The sequence below is a fragment of the Centroberyx affinis genome, unplaced genomic scaffold (genome assembly GCF_046629955.1).
Source record: "Centroberyx affinis isolate AG114_WGS23_722 - 3 ecotype Tasmania unplaced genomic scaffold, CSIRO-AGI_Caff_v1 ptg002479l_1, whole genome shotgun sequence".
Taxonomy (NCBI): Eukaryota; Metazoa; Chordata; class Actinopteri; order Beryciformes; family Berycidae; genus Centroberyx; species Centroberyx affinis.
The window spans coordinates 155561-172500 of record NW_027280711.1 but is presented as its reverse complement, the minus strand read 5'-3'; the positions used below and the strand labels follow the sequence as shown (position 1 = coordinate 172500).

The 16940-nt window shown below is 43.0% G+C and overlaps 1 protein-coding gene and 1 non-coding gene across 2 annotated transcripts in view; both read left to right on the top strand.

The window, feature by feature from the left end:
- The first annotated feature begins 4772 nt into the window (after positions 1-4772).
- Positions 4773-4845, top strand: trnar-ccg (transfer RNA arginine (anticodon CCG)). Its single transcript has one exon. It is a non-coding gene; the product is annotated as a tRNA-Arg (tRNA).
- A 4618-nt stretch (positions 4846-9463) lies between these two features.
- The window catches only part of cplx2a (complexin 2a), a 31557-nt gene continuing 24080 nt past the window's right edge, over positions 9464-16940 (top strand). Inside the window, exons 1-2 of the mRNA XM_071534041.1 lie at positions 9464-9503; positions 12868-13038. Coding sequence (XP_071390142.1) covers positions 9464-9503; positions 12868-13038 — 211 coding nt within the window. The remainder of the gene's footprint in view (positions 9504-12867; positions 13039-16940) is intronic.

The following is a 16940-nucleotide window of genomic DNA, read 5'->3' as shown; positions in this document are numbered from 1 at the left end:
CCACAATCCAGTTCTTAAAATGGGATACTTCCTTTGTCCCACATAAGGATCTAGAGGACAAGGTTACTCAGTCACAATGTATTGAATATGATAGTCTTCTGGCTGCACTCCAGCCACAATTCCAGCTCTTTGCTTCGGATAGCTCCTTCCCTAGCGTTGTCTGACCCTGCGAGGGCTAGCAGGGGAGGCCACTCCTGACCACAACATTATTAGAGATTCAGTTGAAGGCTATATACTAAAATTGTACCACAAATTTACTTCACGAAATCTAAATCTCTGCACTCGCTATCCGCTACACTAGTTTTACACTCGTCTTTGGTTGTGAGGTGGGTGTGAATCCAGCTCACGCTGTGCTGTCACGTTCCTCTCTTTCCTGCATTGCTCCGTGACAGTTCTACTGCACTAGCTTTCTAGGGCATGATGCACTACACTCTGGACGCCTTCCAACTGTTTTTTGTAGAGGAGAGTGGGGGGCCCAGCCTCCTGCAGTATTTTATTCCTATTTCAGACAGGTACGGGGGAAGATACAGAGGAGAGTGAAGGCAGGAGGAGGATGTGCAGGGCTCACACCCTGCAGTCGCAGCACATGGACGCTTTCCCAAGCAAACACTATCCTCCAGGGACTGGACCACCGGGGCACCTCCAGGACACGCACTGACTATGAGTCTGGCGTATCTCTGTCCTCCATTTGGGGAGGGCCAGGCTGGGATGCTTGGTCCTCTTTTACCCTCGAGAGAGGGCACGATAATGATTGTCCTGCTATACCTGCTGCACTTTGAGCAAACATGAAGCTGCACTTTGGCTTTAGTACAACTCAGCGTCTGGGCTGCTCCCTCCCTTGCCTTTTGTCCCACTTACCAAGGGCCAGTGGGGATATAGCATCACATTTATACACTTGTTTCTATATGCTTTGTCATCTTTTAAGGTACATGCAAGCATCCTCTCTCCACATTGGACTGGTTCCAGTTCTCACACTGGGCCGCTTCCTTCACTACTCCCTTTGCCCTGCTGTTGGACTTCAGGGAGGGAATGATCTTTGACACCACAATATGGCTAGCTCTTGTACATATCAGCCCAGTCAGGTGAAAACCTCACAACTCCAATTTTGGTGATTTTCATGTTTTAGCATCAATTGAAGGATTACATGCTTCTCTATGGGTTGAGAAAACTCTATATGAAACCTTTTTTTGGATAAACTAAAAAATACATTGTCAGCAAGCCAAAAACAAGGCTTTTCTTAGTTCCTGAAAAGTTGACATTTTGGAGATACAAGGTTTTCATCCAACAACAGCATGGTTTGTTCAAATTTTGCACTTTGGCTTTTGGTCTTTCCACACTCCATGCTGAAGACTAAAGGTGATGGAGCTTGCTCCACCAGGACCATTGGCTCTGCAGTGACCTGCCAACAGTGTCCTCCCTTAAAACACTTTTTTAAAACTTTAGGTTTGCTTTTACTTGAACTGTCTGTATTCTATTTTAATTCTTGTTTTAATTAATTATTTCTGGCAATTGCTGTTTAGTACTTAATTCTTTTTCTTCTTCATCTTTTTTTTCTGACTTGCCACCACTGATATACAGTATCACATCTAGGCCAATTTTGTGTTTAGATAATGTCAGCTTGTTTACTAGCTAACCATAGTATCTGGTCAGCTAACTGTCAAGGTTTTGTTGTAAACAGATTTGTGCAGTAGCTAACGGTACATGGTCAGTAGCTAGTAAATACTAAAAGTTGTTATTTTAATATTATCAAGTTGCTTTGCTAAATTAGCTTGCTAGTTAGCTAAAAAAGTAAAAAACAACAACAACTGTTTCTTCAGGTTAACTGACTCTTCTCAATCTACAACTAGTGGAGGAGGGTTGACTTTTTTGACCAATGATTTTTTTGTCTGTGTACATAAAATAGCTAACTGGTCAATAGGCATACCACTTGGACTGGAAAAATTTCCATCTTAATAGGTAATTTAGTCTCATCTTCAGAGTAAATAAGATCTTAAATCTTATTTACAAGTGCAGCACTTCAAAAAGGACCAGGCGTGTAGTTACTCACTCTGTTGGAGAAACTGCCTGTGTATACTGCCTCCACAGTGTGAATTTATTCACTTAAAGATGATACTACTGAGCATGGATTAGGGAGGTATGGTGGAGATGGAAAGATTCATTCATGACAAGGTAAATTCATGGAAAATGAATGCAAAATTATTCAGATTTCTTAATTTGAGTGAAGTAGCTTTCGGCTTTTCCCTCACAAAAGAGTTACCAAAGCCTTTTGGGTGCCGCATACACACAGCAGTCTGAAATGTAGCTTACTATGGATCAATCTAGTCGAGTCGATTCCAGCGACGCCCACAACTGGAATCAGTCAGGATCAGCTCCAGAAATTTGGGAGCTACGACTTTTTGTAGTAGAAGAGCTACAGTTTACTGTGTCACAGTAACCCACATTTGGAAACAAATCTGCCATAGCAGACTATTCATTTTTACTTAGAACGTTATTGAATGCATCTACAGCCACACCACAACAACCTTTTACAGTATCTCTGTTTTTTCTACACTCAAACACCAAGCTAGTCAACCAGTTAACCAGCCGGTTAATCTAACCCTAACCCTCCATTAATACACAAATCCCTGAGTCAGCCAGTCAACCAGGCAGTCACTCAGTCAGCCAGCTAATCAGTCACCCAGTTAGCCTTTCAGTCAGTCTGCCTGTCTCTCTGCCTGTCTGCTTACTGCATGAAGCCATGAATCTGTGAAGCCTTTACGCATTGCAGCAGTGCAAGCCCTGTCAGAACGATAGAGAACAGAGCAGAGCAGGACACACCTCCCTCTGTCTACTTAGAGGACTTCAGAGGTCCTCTATGGGTTGATGGACACACACACACACACACACACACACACACACACACACACACACGTGCATACACACACATACACACACACACACATATACACACACACTCAAACAATCACATGCAATCCCTCTGCCCTTTTCTCCCTCCCTCCGTCTCTCTCCTCTCCCCCCGCTTCTTTCTCCCTCTCGGGGGATCTCAGAGTGCAGCAGGGATGATGGACAGCAGACTAATATCCAAAGCTAACGACTCCTCCCCTCTGACTCCAACAGAATAGGCTGACAGAGGCCACTGTGCCCTTCAGACAGAGGAATATGACCCACTACAGTATAGAGGAAATGATGGTGTTGATACGTCCTATGGGCAAAAGCATATGAGCACCAGGACAGAGAGTTCAACTTAGTCTTTTTTTTTTTTTTTTTCCTGTTAACTCATTAACATTGTAATATGGACTTTAAAAGGTGAATACTGTGCTTCCAGAGCATAGATCATGTGATTTGAATCTTAATGTACTGTACAATAGGAGAGCCATGTCTAAATTTCAGAGACAATACAGGACCAACCACTTTACAGTGTACTGATTCAACACAGAAGCTGTTCCAGTAACAGGTTTATACTTCTCAAAATATCTGCAGAGGCTCAAATAGTTGTTTGTTCCCAGTGCGATGAAAATGGATTTGTGCCCGTCTGTTTAGTATAGACATTGGCTGTAGTAGGTAGTACTACTACTACTACTGCAATAGAGCCTCAAACCTCAGAAATCCAAACTGAAAGGTCTACTGAATGCAAGTATAGTACACAAATATATGCAAATGACATGAAAGCAATAGGAAAATGCATCCCGTTAATTCACGCCTTTAGACCAAGACACACATTAGTCTCTTTTGAATTTTCAGATGAGTGAAGTTTCCGAATCTCATCATCTACATCAGCGTTTCTCAACTTTTTTCATATCACGGACCCTAATTTAGTCCACATTAGAGCCACGGACCCCCATTTGATGAGATTTTGTCTCTCGGACCCAAATCTGAGAATATCTTTATTGTTAGATATGATTTTGTCCAGAATTCAATGACTATCTGTATTGTAGGTAGAGAGATAACAGAGAAACTATGATCAAAACAGTCATTCTTCTACATGTTAACTTCTTGTAAATGAAATAATGCAGAGGTTTAATAATTCATCAATTTGCCTGGGACCCCCTGCAACCCCCTCAAGGACCCCTGGTGGTCCCCGGACCCCGCGTTGAGAACCACTGATCTACATTGTGTGAGTTGCAGCGTTGTGGATCAGTGATGCAACTGCAAGTGGATCAGACTGGTTCTTTGTCAAAACATTATGCATGATCATTTCAGCGTAAGTATCCTTTGTATATAAACCTGGCTTAGATTAGAAAAAAGGATGATGTCATTAGATTTATCAAGAAGGCACCTCCCATTACAGATCTTTGGTTGAATTAGACCCACACTAACCAGATCTATACTATCCTGTATCTACACTTAGGCTCACACTCAGTTCAAAACATTACACCGAAATATTTCTAACCCTGCTATTGGTCTTCACGTCTACAGGCTAATGGGACGGCTGACCCTGCTGGCTTGGAAACGGCCCGCTCAGCAGTTCATAAACCAAATTGTATCAACAACCATAGGCGTCATTGTGCATTCATCATTCCACCTTAGCCCTGGTCTCATAGACTTTTGTGACATGAGCACAACGTCTCAAAATGCGAATAACGTGCTCCGTGCATGAAAGTGAGAGAAATACGTGGAGGGAATTACATGGAGGAGACATCACTAGAAACAGGCAGTAGTTTGACACTGAAATAGCATGGTGAAGAGCAGAAGTCTGGAGGTGATGATGGGCAGATACATCTACCTTCTACTCTGACAACCTGGGTTCTACTACAAACTCATGTAAAGAAGAAGACCCAGTGGCCTAATGGATAAGGCATCAGCCTCCGGAGCTGGGGATTGTGGGTTCGAGTCCCACCTGGGTTAAGTGTCTGTATGTTTACCTCCCTGTGTGGCAAACAATAGAAATCTACATCTGTGGTGCAGTTCTGTAGAGTTAGGACCAAAGCTACAAGGTGGTGTTACTGGTCCTACAACTGTGGCTCTGTTTCCTCAAGCCCTGCCTCACAACTGATGACATCTGCTTTGGGAAGAAGCACATTCTCATCCCCAGATTTTACTAGTTTGTTTTCAGAACTGTGTCTTTGGTGTCTTCGGCGGTTTGTTTCCAATCCCAAGTGTCCTGTTAGCTTTATACCTTCGATGATATAAAGGTATGTGTGTGTGATTAAAGGTATTTCAGCTGCATATCAGACCTCACAGGATGCTTTTGGATGCATATGCCTGCGTGGTTTATCTTCAGAATACGCTTTGCCTGGGTATTTCAAGGCATTTCAGATGGCCAAACAATGACCTGCTTCAAACCGCCTCCGTCCCCATGGGATTTAGATGATGCTCTGCTGGCTAAGGATATCACAGAGCATGGTATTTGATACTGAGTTCTTATATATCCTATTGCATGTCTTGTTAGTTGATACTTCATCAGGCAGAGGTGATATAGGCAGGGGGTGAAGGGGGGCGGCACAACTGTCCCTTTGTCAGCACAACTTGTGTCCCTCTTTAGTAACTATCGATTGCTGGAGGAATAAAAAGAGGGACAACACAAACATTACCTGCCCACCACCTGTCCTGTTATATTTGACTAAATCCTCCACGGTGTACAGAGGTGACCCAGCAATGATAAATGAGAGAGACCGCAACAATGAGCCTCATGCATGAATCATGCGCTTGCACAGATTTAATCCTGTACTGTAGGAGGATAACTCAAAGACGTTTAGGAGAGATTTCAGGACGCGTTTACATGTATCTGCAACACCGAGGATCTAAAAAGTCTCTTTATATTTTCTGTTCATTGGAAAAGAAGATTAAAAAGACTAAAATAGAATTATCATAACAATATAAACACACAGATATACCATGCAAATGCAAGCACAAAACTTTAGAATGAATGCAAGAAGAGAACGTACAGTATGAGAGTTTCATGAATGAAGGATGGTGTGTGTGTGTGTGTGTGTGTGTGTGTGTGTGAGCGCATGTCAGAAGCAGAGTGCCATAATGGGGTAAATTATACCTCAGGGAACCCGTGCACAGTATTCATACGTGATGCTGCATCTATGAAACACAGCAGGTGCAATAGTAGACTTAGTAATACACCAATCTGCCGCCACTAGGTCTGATATTACAGCTCTGGCAGCAGGTGACTGTGAATGAATGCACTCATAGGGAATGCTCGCAGGAATTTAAAAAGGCCATTCACCGAGGATCTAGTGTTGCAGCCATCTAAATTGCTCCGGGTATTTTGCCTTTTGCTATGTGCCGCCTCAAGAAATAGCGCAGAGGCACTAACTTGCTGTTGTGTGACATAATCTACCTTTCATTGGACTGCAACTGTGTGTAGCGATGGCAGACGTCCAACACCCATGCTGCACTGTATTGCTGTTAACAGTTCCTCTTTGTGGTGGAGCAACAGTAGAAGAGAGTTTACCCACGTTTTTAGGCATAATGATGACGACATAAATTCATACTATAGTAAGTAATTAATATGAGGAGAGGGTCTTCTAAGGAAAAAAGCATAATTGAATTGAATTGAATTGAAGACTTGCCTTATGATGATCACTGACTGGAGGCCATAGTTTACCCACCTTTTTATTTACCACTACATCAACGGTCCATTCTGTATGCAGCAAAGCTGTTTATCTAAAATACACATAACTGAATTAATCTGTATATTGATAGTTCTGATATATAAGCAGCAAAAGCAAAAGGTGCACCATACATTTTTTTTTTCATATGTTGTAGCTCCAAGACGTAATGCTTTTTCACGGTTCCTGTAAATAATCCTTATTTTCCAATGGAAGCCCATGTATTAGTATGTTATCACAGAATATGTCTTGAACAGGTTCCATGGACCTAGGGTCATGAAATTTACTTCGCAATTTACATATAATTAACACTGAGACAACTAACATCAAGACGGGGCTTTTGGTGAGAGCAAAAAGAAAAACAGCAAAACCGCAGCAATATTTTCATACGACAGCAGCGCTATGTTAATTTGACCTTTGGAAAATGGCATGCAGTCCCCGTGGAGCACCGCCATACATATTTTAGTATAAAATGTTCATACGGTTTTCGAAAGGCATTCATTGTAATTGTTTGTTTATTTTTCAGTGTCACGCATCTGAAGTCTGCATGGGATTGTTAAGACGACGTGGCAATCATCAAGTGAAAGGTATAAGGAAATACAATTAGAGGCATTTGGATATGGACAGTAACCTAAAGTTGGTCTAGTTTACAAGGCACATGATTAACATGATTTAACCCCAGCATGGAAGCAAATAAAGGCCCATAATCTATAGCATTTTTGCCTCATACTCATCCTTGATGTGAAACCTACATTACAATGTAGATAAAAAGGCTAACTTTAGCCTACTGTTGCAATATTTACACTTCTGACCTTAAAAAGGAGACTCCACATCAGTGACAGAACATCAAACAACATAAATGATGATCTATGATCTGTGGAACTGTGATGAACTATGATCTGTGGAGGCCAGTGATGGTGGGCATTAAGAGGACAACCACAGAGCCTTTGCTGGGTGTATGTGCGTGTGTGAGCATGCGTGTGTTGCTGTTGAGGGTTTCCAGGCTGTAAACAAGGTGATGGATGTGTGTGTCACAGTGTGTCGACTGGACACAGCCTCCTGTGTCTTGATTAATGGATGGGACATACAGCAGTTCACGTTCCCCTTGGCTCTCTGCGTGCTCTCTGCCTGCATCACCACCAGCCGTATGAGTGTGCAAGTATAGCGATATTGCTGGGGATTCACGAGCAAGGACGTTCTAGCAACAGAAAAAAAAAAAAAAGCTTATGTTAGAGTTGTAGGTTTGGGCTAGGGTTAGAATTAGAGTTAAATTGGTGATCTGAGTCCCTCGTTCTTTTTATTCCGTCCTTTTTATTAGGGGTGAGAGAAAGAGAATGTAAGGGAGAAACAGAGAAAAAGAGAGAGAGAGACAGTGGGGCGCACACAGCATGCCAAGCCAGCCAAGATGCAGTCACCCTTACAAAGATTGCTACAGCGTGTGTGTGTGTGTGTGTGTGTGTAAGAGAGGAAGATGCATGTGAATAGTTAATTCAGACCTTACTACTGACCATGTGTAATTGATGCCAAGTTGACACCCTTTCACTCTTCTGTTGCCTTGCTTGCTCATGTATATAAATAGGACACACTCCTCTTTCTCTAGACCTACAGGGTATACACAAACCTCTTTCTCTAGACATATAGGGTATACACACACCTCTTTCTTTAGATATATAGGGTATACACACACCTCTTTCTCTAGACATATAGAGTATACACACACTTCTTTCTCTAGACATATAGGGTATACATACACACCTCTTTCTCTAGACATATAGGGTATACACACACCTCTTTCTCTAGACATATAGGGTATACACACACCTTTTTCTCTAGACATATAGGGTATACACACACCTTTCATAGACATATAGGGTATATAATACACACACACACACCTGTTTCTTCTATACACACCGGTCAGTGGATGATTGGTGGTTGAGATTGATGGTTCACATTTAACCGCAGGGAAGCTAAAATTTTATTTTCTCTAACATTTCCCCCATTAAATCTATAAATACCATTCCCAGGATTCCAGGATACCATTCCCTTTCAGGCCCCATCATCAAATGTCTCCCATGTTATGCCCAGTTGGTGATACGTTCAGATGTAACAAGGTAGGAAACGATGGGCAGGTGTACTCTGCTCTTCCCAAAAGCAATTACTCTGAAGCCAGTTAAAGCGGCACTTGGCAGGATTGTTATGAAAAAAATCCAGCCGTTTTATCAGCCTAAATCACAAAGACTCAGTAGAGAAGAGTGTCCCATCCACACTAGTTGAGACCCTGTATTCTCACCATTTGGCCATTTGGACCTGCTAACATGCAAAGTTGCCTATTGCAGCTTTACCAACGGGTGATGCATTTATTTATTAGTACAAACAAGGGGGGGCTGTCATTCCACGCCAAGGGATTTCATCCTCACATCATCACGTATTTGGTGTGCATTAACGAGTTGCCAACCCTCCAACACAAATCTTTTATATTGATTTCAATGGAGAGCTGTAGCGTCATATTATCTAAGTGCTGGTGCCGAGTCTTTTCCACCCTGCCAAGAAAACATTTTTGAAGGAAACATGAGACAACTAACATTACACCACTACAGCTACCCAGTCTGTCGGCTCAAGGTGAAATATTAAGGTTAGGGCTTGATTTTACTTGCCAGAAATATATACATCTAGCCTCTGAGGTTTGTATACATTCACTGACTGATTCACTGTATCCCCTGCGATGCAAAATCTTGATTTTAAGAAGCCTGAGGACTGAGAGGATTTGAGACAGGACATAATCTGAAAGTTGACAAGCTATTGTTGAGCTATTGTTTACACACTAGCATTTATCTATTGACATAGTCTATGAAAAAAGCAAAACTGTCAGAATCAAACACTACAACAGAATAAAGGTAGAGATGGAGAATGAAAGCTTGAAGAGCATCTGCGGTTCCACAGGTACAGACACAATTAAAAGAGCTGTGAGGCGCGAAGCGGTAAGCGCATCGTGTCAGCGTTTATTCCCTGGAAACTGTTTTTGCCTCAGAGCGGGGCTCAATACAGAAAAGTCGAAACTAAGTAGGCTATGCATCCCAAGTAGATTCTTTAGACAACATTTGAATCATGAAAGCACGAAAGGACCCCCGAGGCTTTGAAGGCACATCTTAGGAGAATGCTGACTGGCCGTCTTTCTCGCATGCCGTCTCCTGTTATGATCAAAGACACCAGCATGAGGTAGCGTACCAGCCAGATCAAAAGGTGCATAATGTGAGTTAGACGCTACATTCAAATCAGCCAGTAGGGACCTGTGAAGAACACGACGCAAGGAAAGTCAATGACTCTTTAACTTCTAGGTAACAACCAAGAGTGTTGTCTAGAGTCGTATTTTCTAACCCATTATTTAGCCGGGGAAAGTTTAGATGACGGTCTAGCACGTTCAATCAGGAAGACGATCTCTCGCGCGTTCTCGCTCTCTCTCTTTGCACGCCGGGTCTCTGGCTCACAAGTATCGTCATCCAATGGGCACCCTCGGTTATCTGCGCGGGCGTCCTGTCAGCCAATGATCTTGCTCTTTGGACGGTATTTAAGCTCGCCTACCTGATACGTGTCCTTGCTGTCATTTCAGCGCGTGCCACCGGCATCGAGGCCCCGTCTACGGCTCCTCTGGGGAAATCTCCAGAAGTTAATTAATTGATAGGGTTTTATCCACCATAAATTATTTCCTGCGACGGGCTCACCGCCAAAGCTCTTGTCTTACATATTTTAATAAACATCTGGTTTTTCTGCATCACCTTTTGCGTCTTCCCTGACTTGAAATACATTTAGACGCATTCATACCCAAGAGCCAGGGTTGGGGTCAAGTCATGAATGAACTCGTCAATTCCAATTCAGCTGAGGAATTGGAATTTGGAAAACCTTCAGGAAACAGAGTTGGAATTGAATTGGAATTTCAGGAAGTTGAATTGAATTCAGTGACATTCTGTGAAATTCCATGTTTTTTCTTACCCCATATCTGAGATCACCAGTTTTAGAAGTGGAATTTCATGGATTCAGTCAATTCCAATTGTGTTTTCTTAGAGCTTGGTACAATTCCAATTCCAACTCCAGGAATTGAATTGGACTTTACCATGCATTCTCAATTCAATTCACGAATGGACCCAACCCTGCCAAGAGCTGCCCAGTACAACCACCGTTTTCCACTGTTGGCCACTGAGGTTCGGTGCCTTGCTCAAGGGCTCCTGGACAGTAATTGTTGAGGGAGAGGAGGAGAGTGTTACTAATTTTTTCCCCTAACCTCATTTTCCCAGCCGGTCCGGGGATTGGAACCAGCAGCCTTCCAGTAATAATAATGATTCAAACCAGTGCCATAGGTGTTCCTAGTACCAATAGCTGCTCCCTGGGGGAGTTTTGCATAAAAATATATCCCATAATGGATGCTGGACAGAGTGGACAGGTCAGAGTAAAGGTAAGAATTAAAATGCTAATTGGTGGGAATGTCAAAGGGTTTTCATTGTAATAATGTACAATGAAAGTTACTAATAAAAAGAAAAGCTGCTTCTTTTATTACCTCCACTAAATGTCAGATTGAAGTTGAGTAATCCCTATATTATTACCCATCCCTCATCCATTGATTTGATGAGAAATGGTGAAAGTAGGCCCACTACTTTGATTTTATCTAGTAAAAAGAACACCAACAACAACACCAACACGGTTTGGTTTCCTGATCATTTGCAGGAGAGGAAACTGACTGATCCTGGTTTTTGAAGGGAAGAGAGGATGCAATCACCGGTTTTGGGGTGTAACAGAATAGTAGTAGGGGAGAGCGGGGTAAGTTGTCACATGGGTAAGTTGTCTCAGTGGCTTTATTTCTGAAACTAAATATTTTAGAGCCAAATGTTTACTTTCTTAATAAGAAGTTACCTATGCTGAATGCAACAGTCTACGTCAAAACACTCTATAACTCTAACATTGAAAATTTGAGTGTTTCGCTTCTCATTTTTTTCTTATAAAGGAATCCAAATAATTATACTTCGCGACACATAAAAACAAGAGTCAGCTATAACCTGATCATCAATTTGAATTGTTTAGTCGAGCTGTGTGCTCAGGGAAGGGACTGTTGTCAGGAATGCCTGGTTGGGGCATGTTGTTACATTGATTTCAGGACATGTTGTCATAACATTGTTGTTGTTGTTTTGGTTGGGCTTTATATTCATTCTTTTCTGACTAAATATGAGTTTGGCACTTGAACCCACAAACCTTTGGATTATGATTGTAGCAAAGTGGCCTCACTGCTGGATGACCCTCACATACTGCCACAGAGGGTAGATTACTATTATTACTGTTTTCTTTAAGTATCTAAGAAGCCACTTTACATCATAAAACATCAATGTATATATTACATGTATAGAAATTGTATCAAAATTTATGTTTGTCTGTGCGTCCCAGGATCCCAGGGACAGCATATTTTACCTGGAGTGTGGTGGGTGTTGATTTCTGAGATGAAGTATGTTGCTTTCAATACAAGAGCATGTTTTTCATGTTATTATAGTATTTATACTTCAAAGGAAATGGAATTGAGCGTGAACACAGCATACTTACCTATGTGACAACATGCCTGTCATGTGTGACAACATGCCCTGACATGTTGTCACAAGTTGTCAAGTGGTATTTCATCAGTAATAACTTTTGCTTCCAGTAAATTATTCAAAATGTAAAAAAGCTGTTTTTAGAGAATACCTTAATCTAGCTAGAATATATATATGTATATATATTGTATATCAGTGAGGCACTGCTGAGAAATACATCAATGACTAAATAGTGTGACAACATGCCCTGGTCTCCCCTATAATGAGTAATGAGAAACACTGCTAATGATATTACTTTGGAAATGAGTAACAAGTAATGAGGAATTTATTATATTTTTGATTATCAATACCAACCTAAGAAAAACAGAGACGGAGGACAATTTGATTTGAACTGAATTCATATTTGAATGACATTATTGCTGATATCTTTTCCTTTTTGTGAATTCATAATTTCTAGAAGTCATCTGATCTGTTAACATGTTTGTAATATTACCTGACTTGATATACAATAGACAAATTGCAATAAAAAGGTATTTGAATTGGACAGAAACAGAGAGAGAGAGAGAGATAGGCAGAGAGAGAGAGAGAGAGCACGTGTGATTGCCATCATCAGCATCATCTTAGGAGGAACGCGGTAGCCAACTGCAGTTCCCTCTCTCTCTCTCTCTCTCTCTCTCTCTCTCTCTCTCCCTCCGCTCCCTCCCCTCCCCTCGCATCCTCTCATCCTCCTCCTGCAGGAACAGACTCTCTTCTTCCTCCCGCCGCTGCAGCCCCCGACTCCGACACAAACCGGCATGTCTGCACACTGAGCCGCCGCACCGTTAAGCGAGAGAATCCCTCCGTTCCGAGCGACAACTTGATTCCCGTTTCTATCCCCCACCACCACCACCACCACCCCCACCCCACGCGTAAAGGAAAGGAGCAGAGGGAGGGCTTATAAACACGACCGACGAGGCTTCTTTTTTTTTTTTTGGAGCTGTAAAGACTATCGAGGAGGATCCGAAAAGGCAAAAAAGGTAAATGATGCCGGATCAAACACTGTATACAACCAGAGAGGAAGACGAGTGCTGCTGGTATTGGTGTGGTGGTTTTACTGTACGGGACGGGGCGGGGGGGTCGCGGGGATGAGCGGTGCACTTGGTAAAGGATGCCGATCCCCAGATATTTTGCATATGCATACACTTTTCATAACATAGTGTATATGGCATGTATCATCTGGAAGCCGCATGTGTGGGAAAAAAAAAATCGACATTTTTTGTAAAGCATTTCTGTGCAATATAGGATGGAAATGTGCGCCAAAGATGCCACGTTAATATATTTACATATGTGGGTGCAGAAATACAGGAGGCATATGGGGTATATACGGGACTAGGGGGGGGGGAGAAGGGGGGAGGGGGGGCAGAGGAGTTGCCCACTTGTATTTGTGCTATAAAGAAAAATGCTGCGTCGCACCGCCGCGAAACCCCCCCAAAAAAGGGTTGGTGTGATGATGGTTAACTCGCTATAAGAAGAAGAAGCCCAGGGTTCATTTGAGGTAAAAAAAAAAAAAAAAATCATGCTGGAGCTGGAGGATGCTGATGCTGATGCTGATGCTGCCGCCACTGCTGCTGCTGCTGCAGATGATGGTGACGAGGAAGAAGGGAAAAAAAAAAAAAAAAAAAAGGGGGGAGAAATGATTTAAACGGCGATCGGCTGGTGCACATTTCAAGTTCGGGAGCAGAGAGAGAGAGAGAGAGAGGGAGAGAGAGAGAGAGGGAGAGAGAGAGAGAGAGATGAACGTTACCCGATGATAATAAGCACACCAAGTTTTCACAAGGATTTCTCAGGTTTAGGCTATACACCTCTCCTCTGCAGTAGGGATGCTATAGTAATCCTATGATAGATTTGTGATGGATGCTATAAAAAAAAAAGGGAATATTATAGGAATGTTATAGTGATACCAATGGAGATTAAGAAAATAGCCTATATTGTATGCCAAGGTCACTATAAACTCACTACTGACTTCTACAGAAACATTGACAACAAAGTCTCTATAGGAATATTATAGGAATATTATAGTGATGCCTTAAGAAATCTAAAGAATAAAGTATGAAAAGCTATTGAGTATCACATAACACCCTATAGGAATATCATAGGAATATTATAGTGATACCATAGGAGATTAAAAAAAAAAATACCATAAAGTACCATAAGGTTACTATAAACTCACTAGTGAGCACCACAGACAAACTATAAGTCCTTATAGGAATATTATAGGAATATTAAATATTAGAAGTTTTAAATAGAAAAATACCACAAGGTCACAATACACTCACTATTGAGAACCACAGACACACTGTAAGTCCCCTTTGGAAATAGCCTATCTCTTCACATGGGATATCCCATGAGTACCGTCTTTAAATAATAATAATTATAATAATTCCCCTTTGTCTTCGGTGCAAAGTAACCCCAGATGCCTGCTGTACAGCCCATGCAACGCTCTTGGAGATTGTTGACGTAATGTTCTCTGCTGACGCAAAAAAAAAAAAAAAAACATGCCTCTACTCGCTCATCTTTGACCCTTTTTTTTTTTTTTCCTTCTTCTTCCTCTGTCCTTTTATCCGGCGCGTTATTTCCATGAGAATACATCACAGGCAGCCGGGCGGCGTCAGCAGAAACCCGCACAAGGTGATGAATCTCAATGGCTGTGAAATCGAGGACACAGGTGCCTCGACACGACGGGTAAACCTTAACCCAGTTTACCCGCCTTCTACTTACTTGCGGGAATGGAGTTGACCCGCCTTTGGAGGCTGACAGAGGGTGTAAAATCATAGTAGAGATCATGGAAAAAAACAGCATCGATTCAGGATTTTCTAATTGGTTTTCGCTCATATTGGTGGTTGCCTTGATTACCAACTGGAGGTCAGAGTTTACCCACTGTATATCACTTTTGACACATCCTAGTCCCACATCACCCCCTCATCACGCTTCTGCCATGAAGGTAAACCAGTGTGTCCCGACCGTCTTTCGCGAAGCACTTACAGCCCTGTGTGTTCTGTCCCCCCCCTCCCCCCCTCGCTGCAGGTCTGTCCCTGATAACGTGGCCACCGGAGGAAGGGAACGCAGAACTGCTTCATCATGAATTTTGTAATGAAAGCTGCGCTGGGAGGTGAGTCGTCGCCGTCGCCGTTGTCGTCCCGCCCCGGGGGCTGGAGGTTGATTTAACGCCACTGCAGTGCAAAAGGGATTTAAAAGGGGACGTGCGGGCAGGCAGGCAGGCAGGCGGAGGCACTAGCACCGGGGCTCGTAGTTACGGGATGGGGATAATCCATCCTGCGCCAAACTATCGACTTCAGGCTCTCTCTCTCTCTCTCTCTCTCTCTCTCTCTCTCTCTCTCTTCCCCTCTTCTGCAACCTTGTAAAAAACCCTTTTCAAGGCAGCAGCATGAAACGACACAGTCCTCGAGAAAAGCCCGATCAGGACAGGAGTGAGGAAAAAAACCTGCTTGTGGTTTTGTTGTTTCGCATTTCTGCTACTGTCACAAAAAAAAGAAAGGTTCGCTCAGGCTAGTGCTTCTCGGTACAAAGTGTCTGTGTGACCAGTGGTTCCCTAAAGGCCGATACTACATTGCATCAAGCGCACTATAAAGGCTACTAACAGACGTTAGGGCTGCTGCAGATGAAAGAGGACAGTAGTAACAGGCGTAGCGGTAGCAGGAGGAGGCCTAGTAGTAGTAGAAAAGGAAAAAGTGGGAAAGCAGCCTTGTTTTTTTAGCTTGACCACCATGCATTTTTCAGTTTATGCAATGGGGTTTGAAAGGATTTTACAAGTCCTAAGCATGTAATCCTTCAATTGAAGTGAAAACATGAAAATCACCATAATTGGAACTACCAGGTTCTCCCATAACTACAGTAACGGATACCCCATAGGCTCAGGCTTTTCAACCTAAGCGAACCTGAGGCGACGAAGACGTCTAATTTTGCCGACCGTTTTTTCCACGACTTTTTTTTTTTTTTTTTTTTTTCTCCGCGACACTTTTGTCCTTTAAAGCCTCCAGGTATTAACCATCGGTATTTTATCTCAGCTGCTATTTAATCCCCCAATTAGTCCTCGTTATAGCCCTGCAATCCATCCTCCTTGTCAGCTCTAGATTTCAAGGGGGAAAGTGCAGGAAAGCGGCACCGTACGCCCCCCCCCCACCCCACCCCCCCACCCCCCTCACCCTCACCGGCTCCTTCGAACTACATGCGGTTGATTTTTTTTTTACAGCATACAGAATATAATAATCCCACGGTCACGCAGCCGCGGTGCCGAGCTATTGTCCCAGGTTACAGGGGTGTGAGTGTGTGTGTGTGTGTGTGTGTGTGTGTGTGTGTGTGTGTGAGGCGGTTCCAGCTGGGATGTGGTTTTTGAAGTGGAGCCCCTGCCCCTCATTGGGATGCAGAGGACGGCAGCGCTGCCTAGTTCTGCATAGTGCTGCTGTGCCCCGTGTCTGCGCTATGAATTCTTAAATCAACTGCATTGCATTAGGCACCGGGCTCTGCTCTGCACAAGACTGACTGCACTCCTCCTGGACTGCGGACTTGTGTGTGTGTGTGTGTGTGTGTGTGTGTGTGTGTGTGTGTGTGTGTGTGTGTGTGTGTGTGTGTATGTGTGTGCTCTGCCTGTGCTGGAGAGATGTGTTACAGATACAGTATAGGATAGAGTGTTGGGTGTGTGTGTGTGTACTGCGTCTAGAGGAGAGATGAATAATGGAGGTTGCAAGGGCCTACTTTAGGGTATGGAGCTTTGAGATGTGTGTGTGTGTGTGATAGTGAGTTAAAGGTGAGA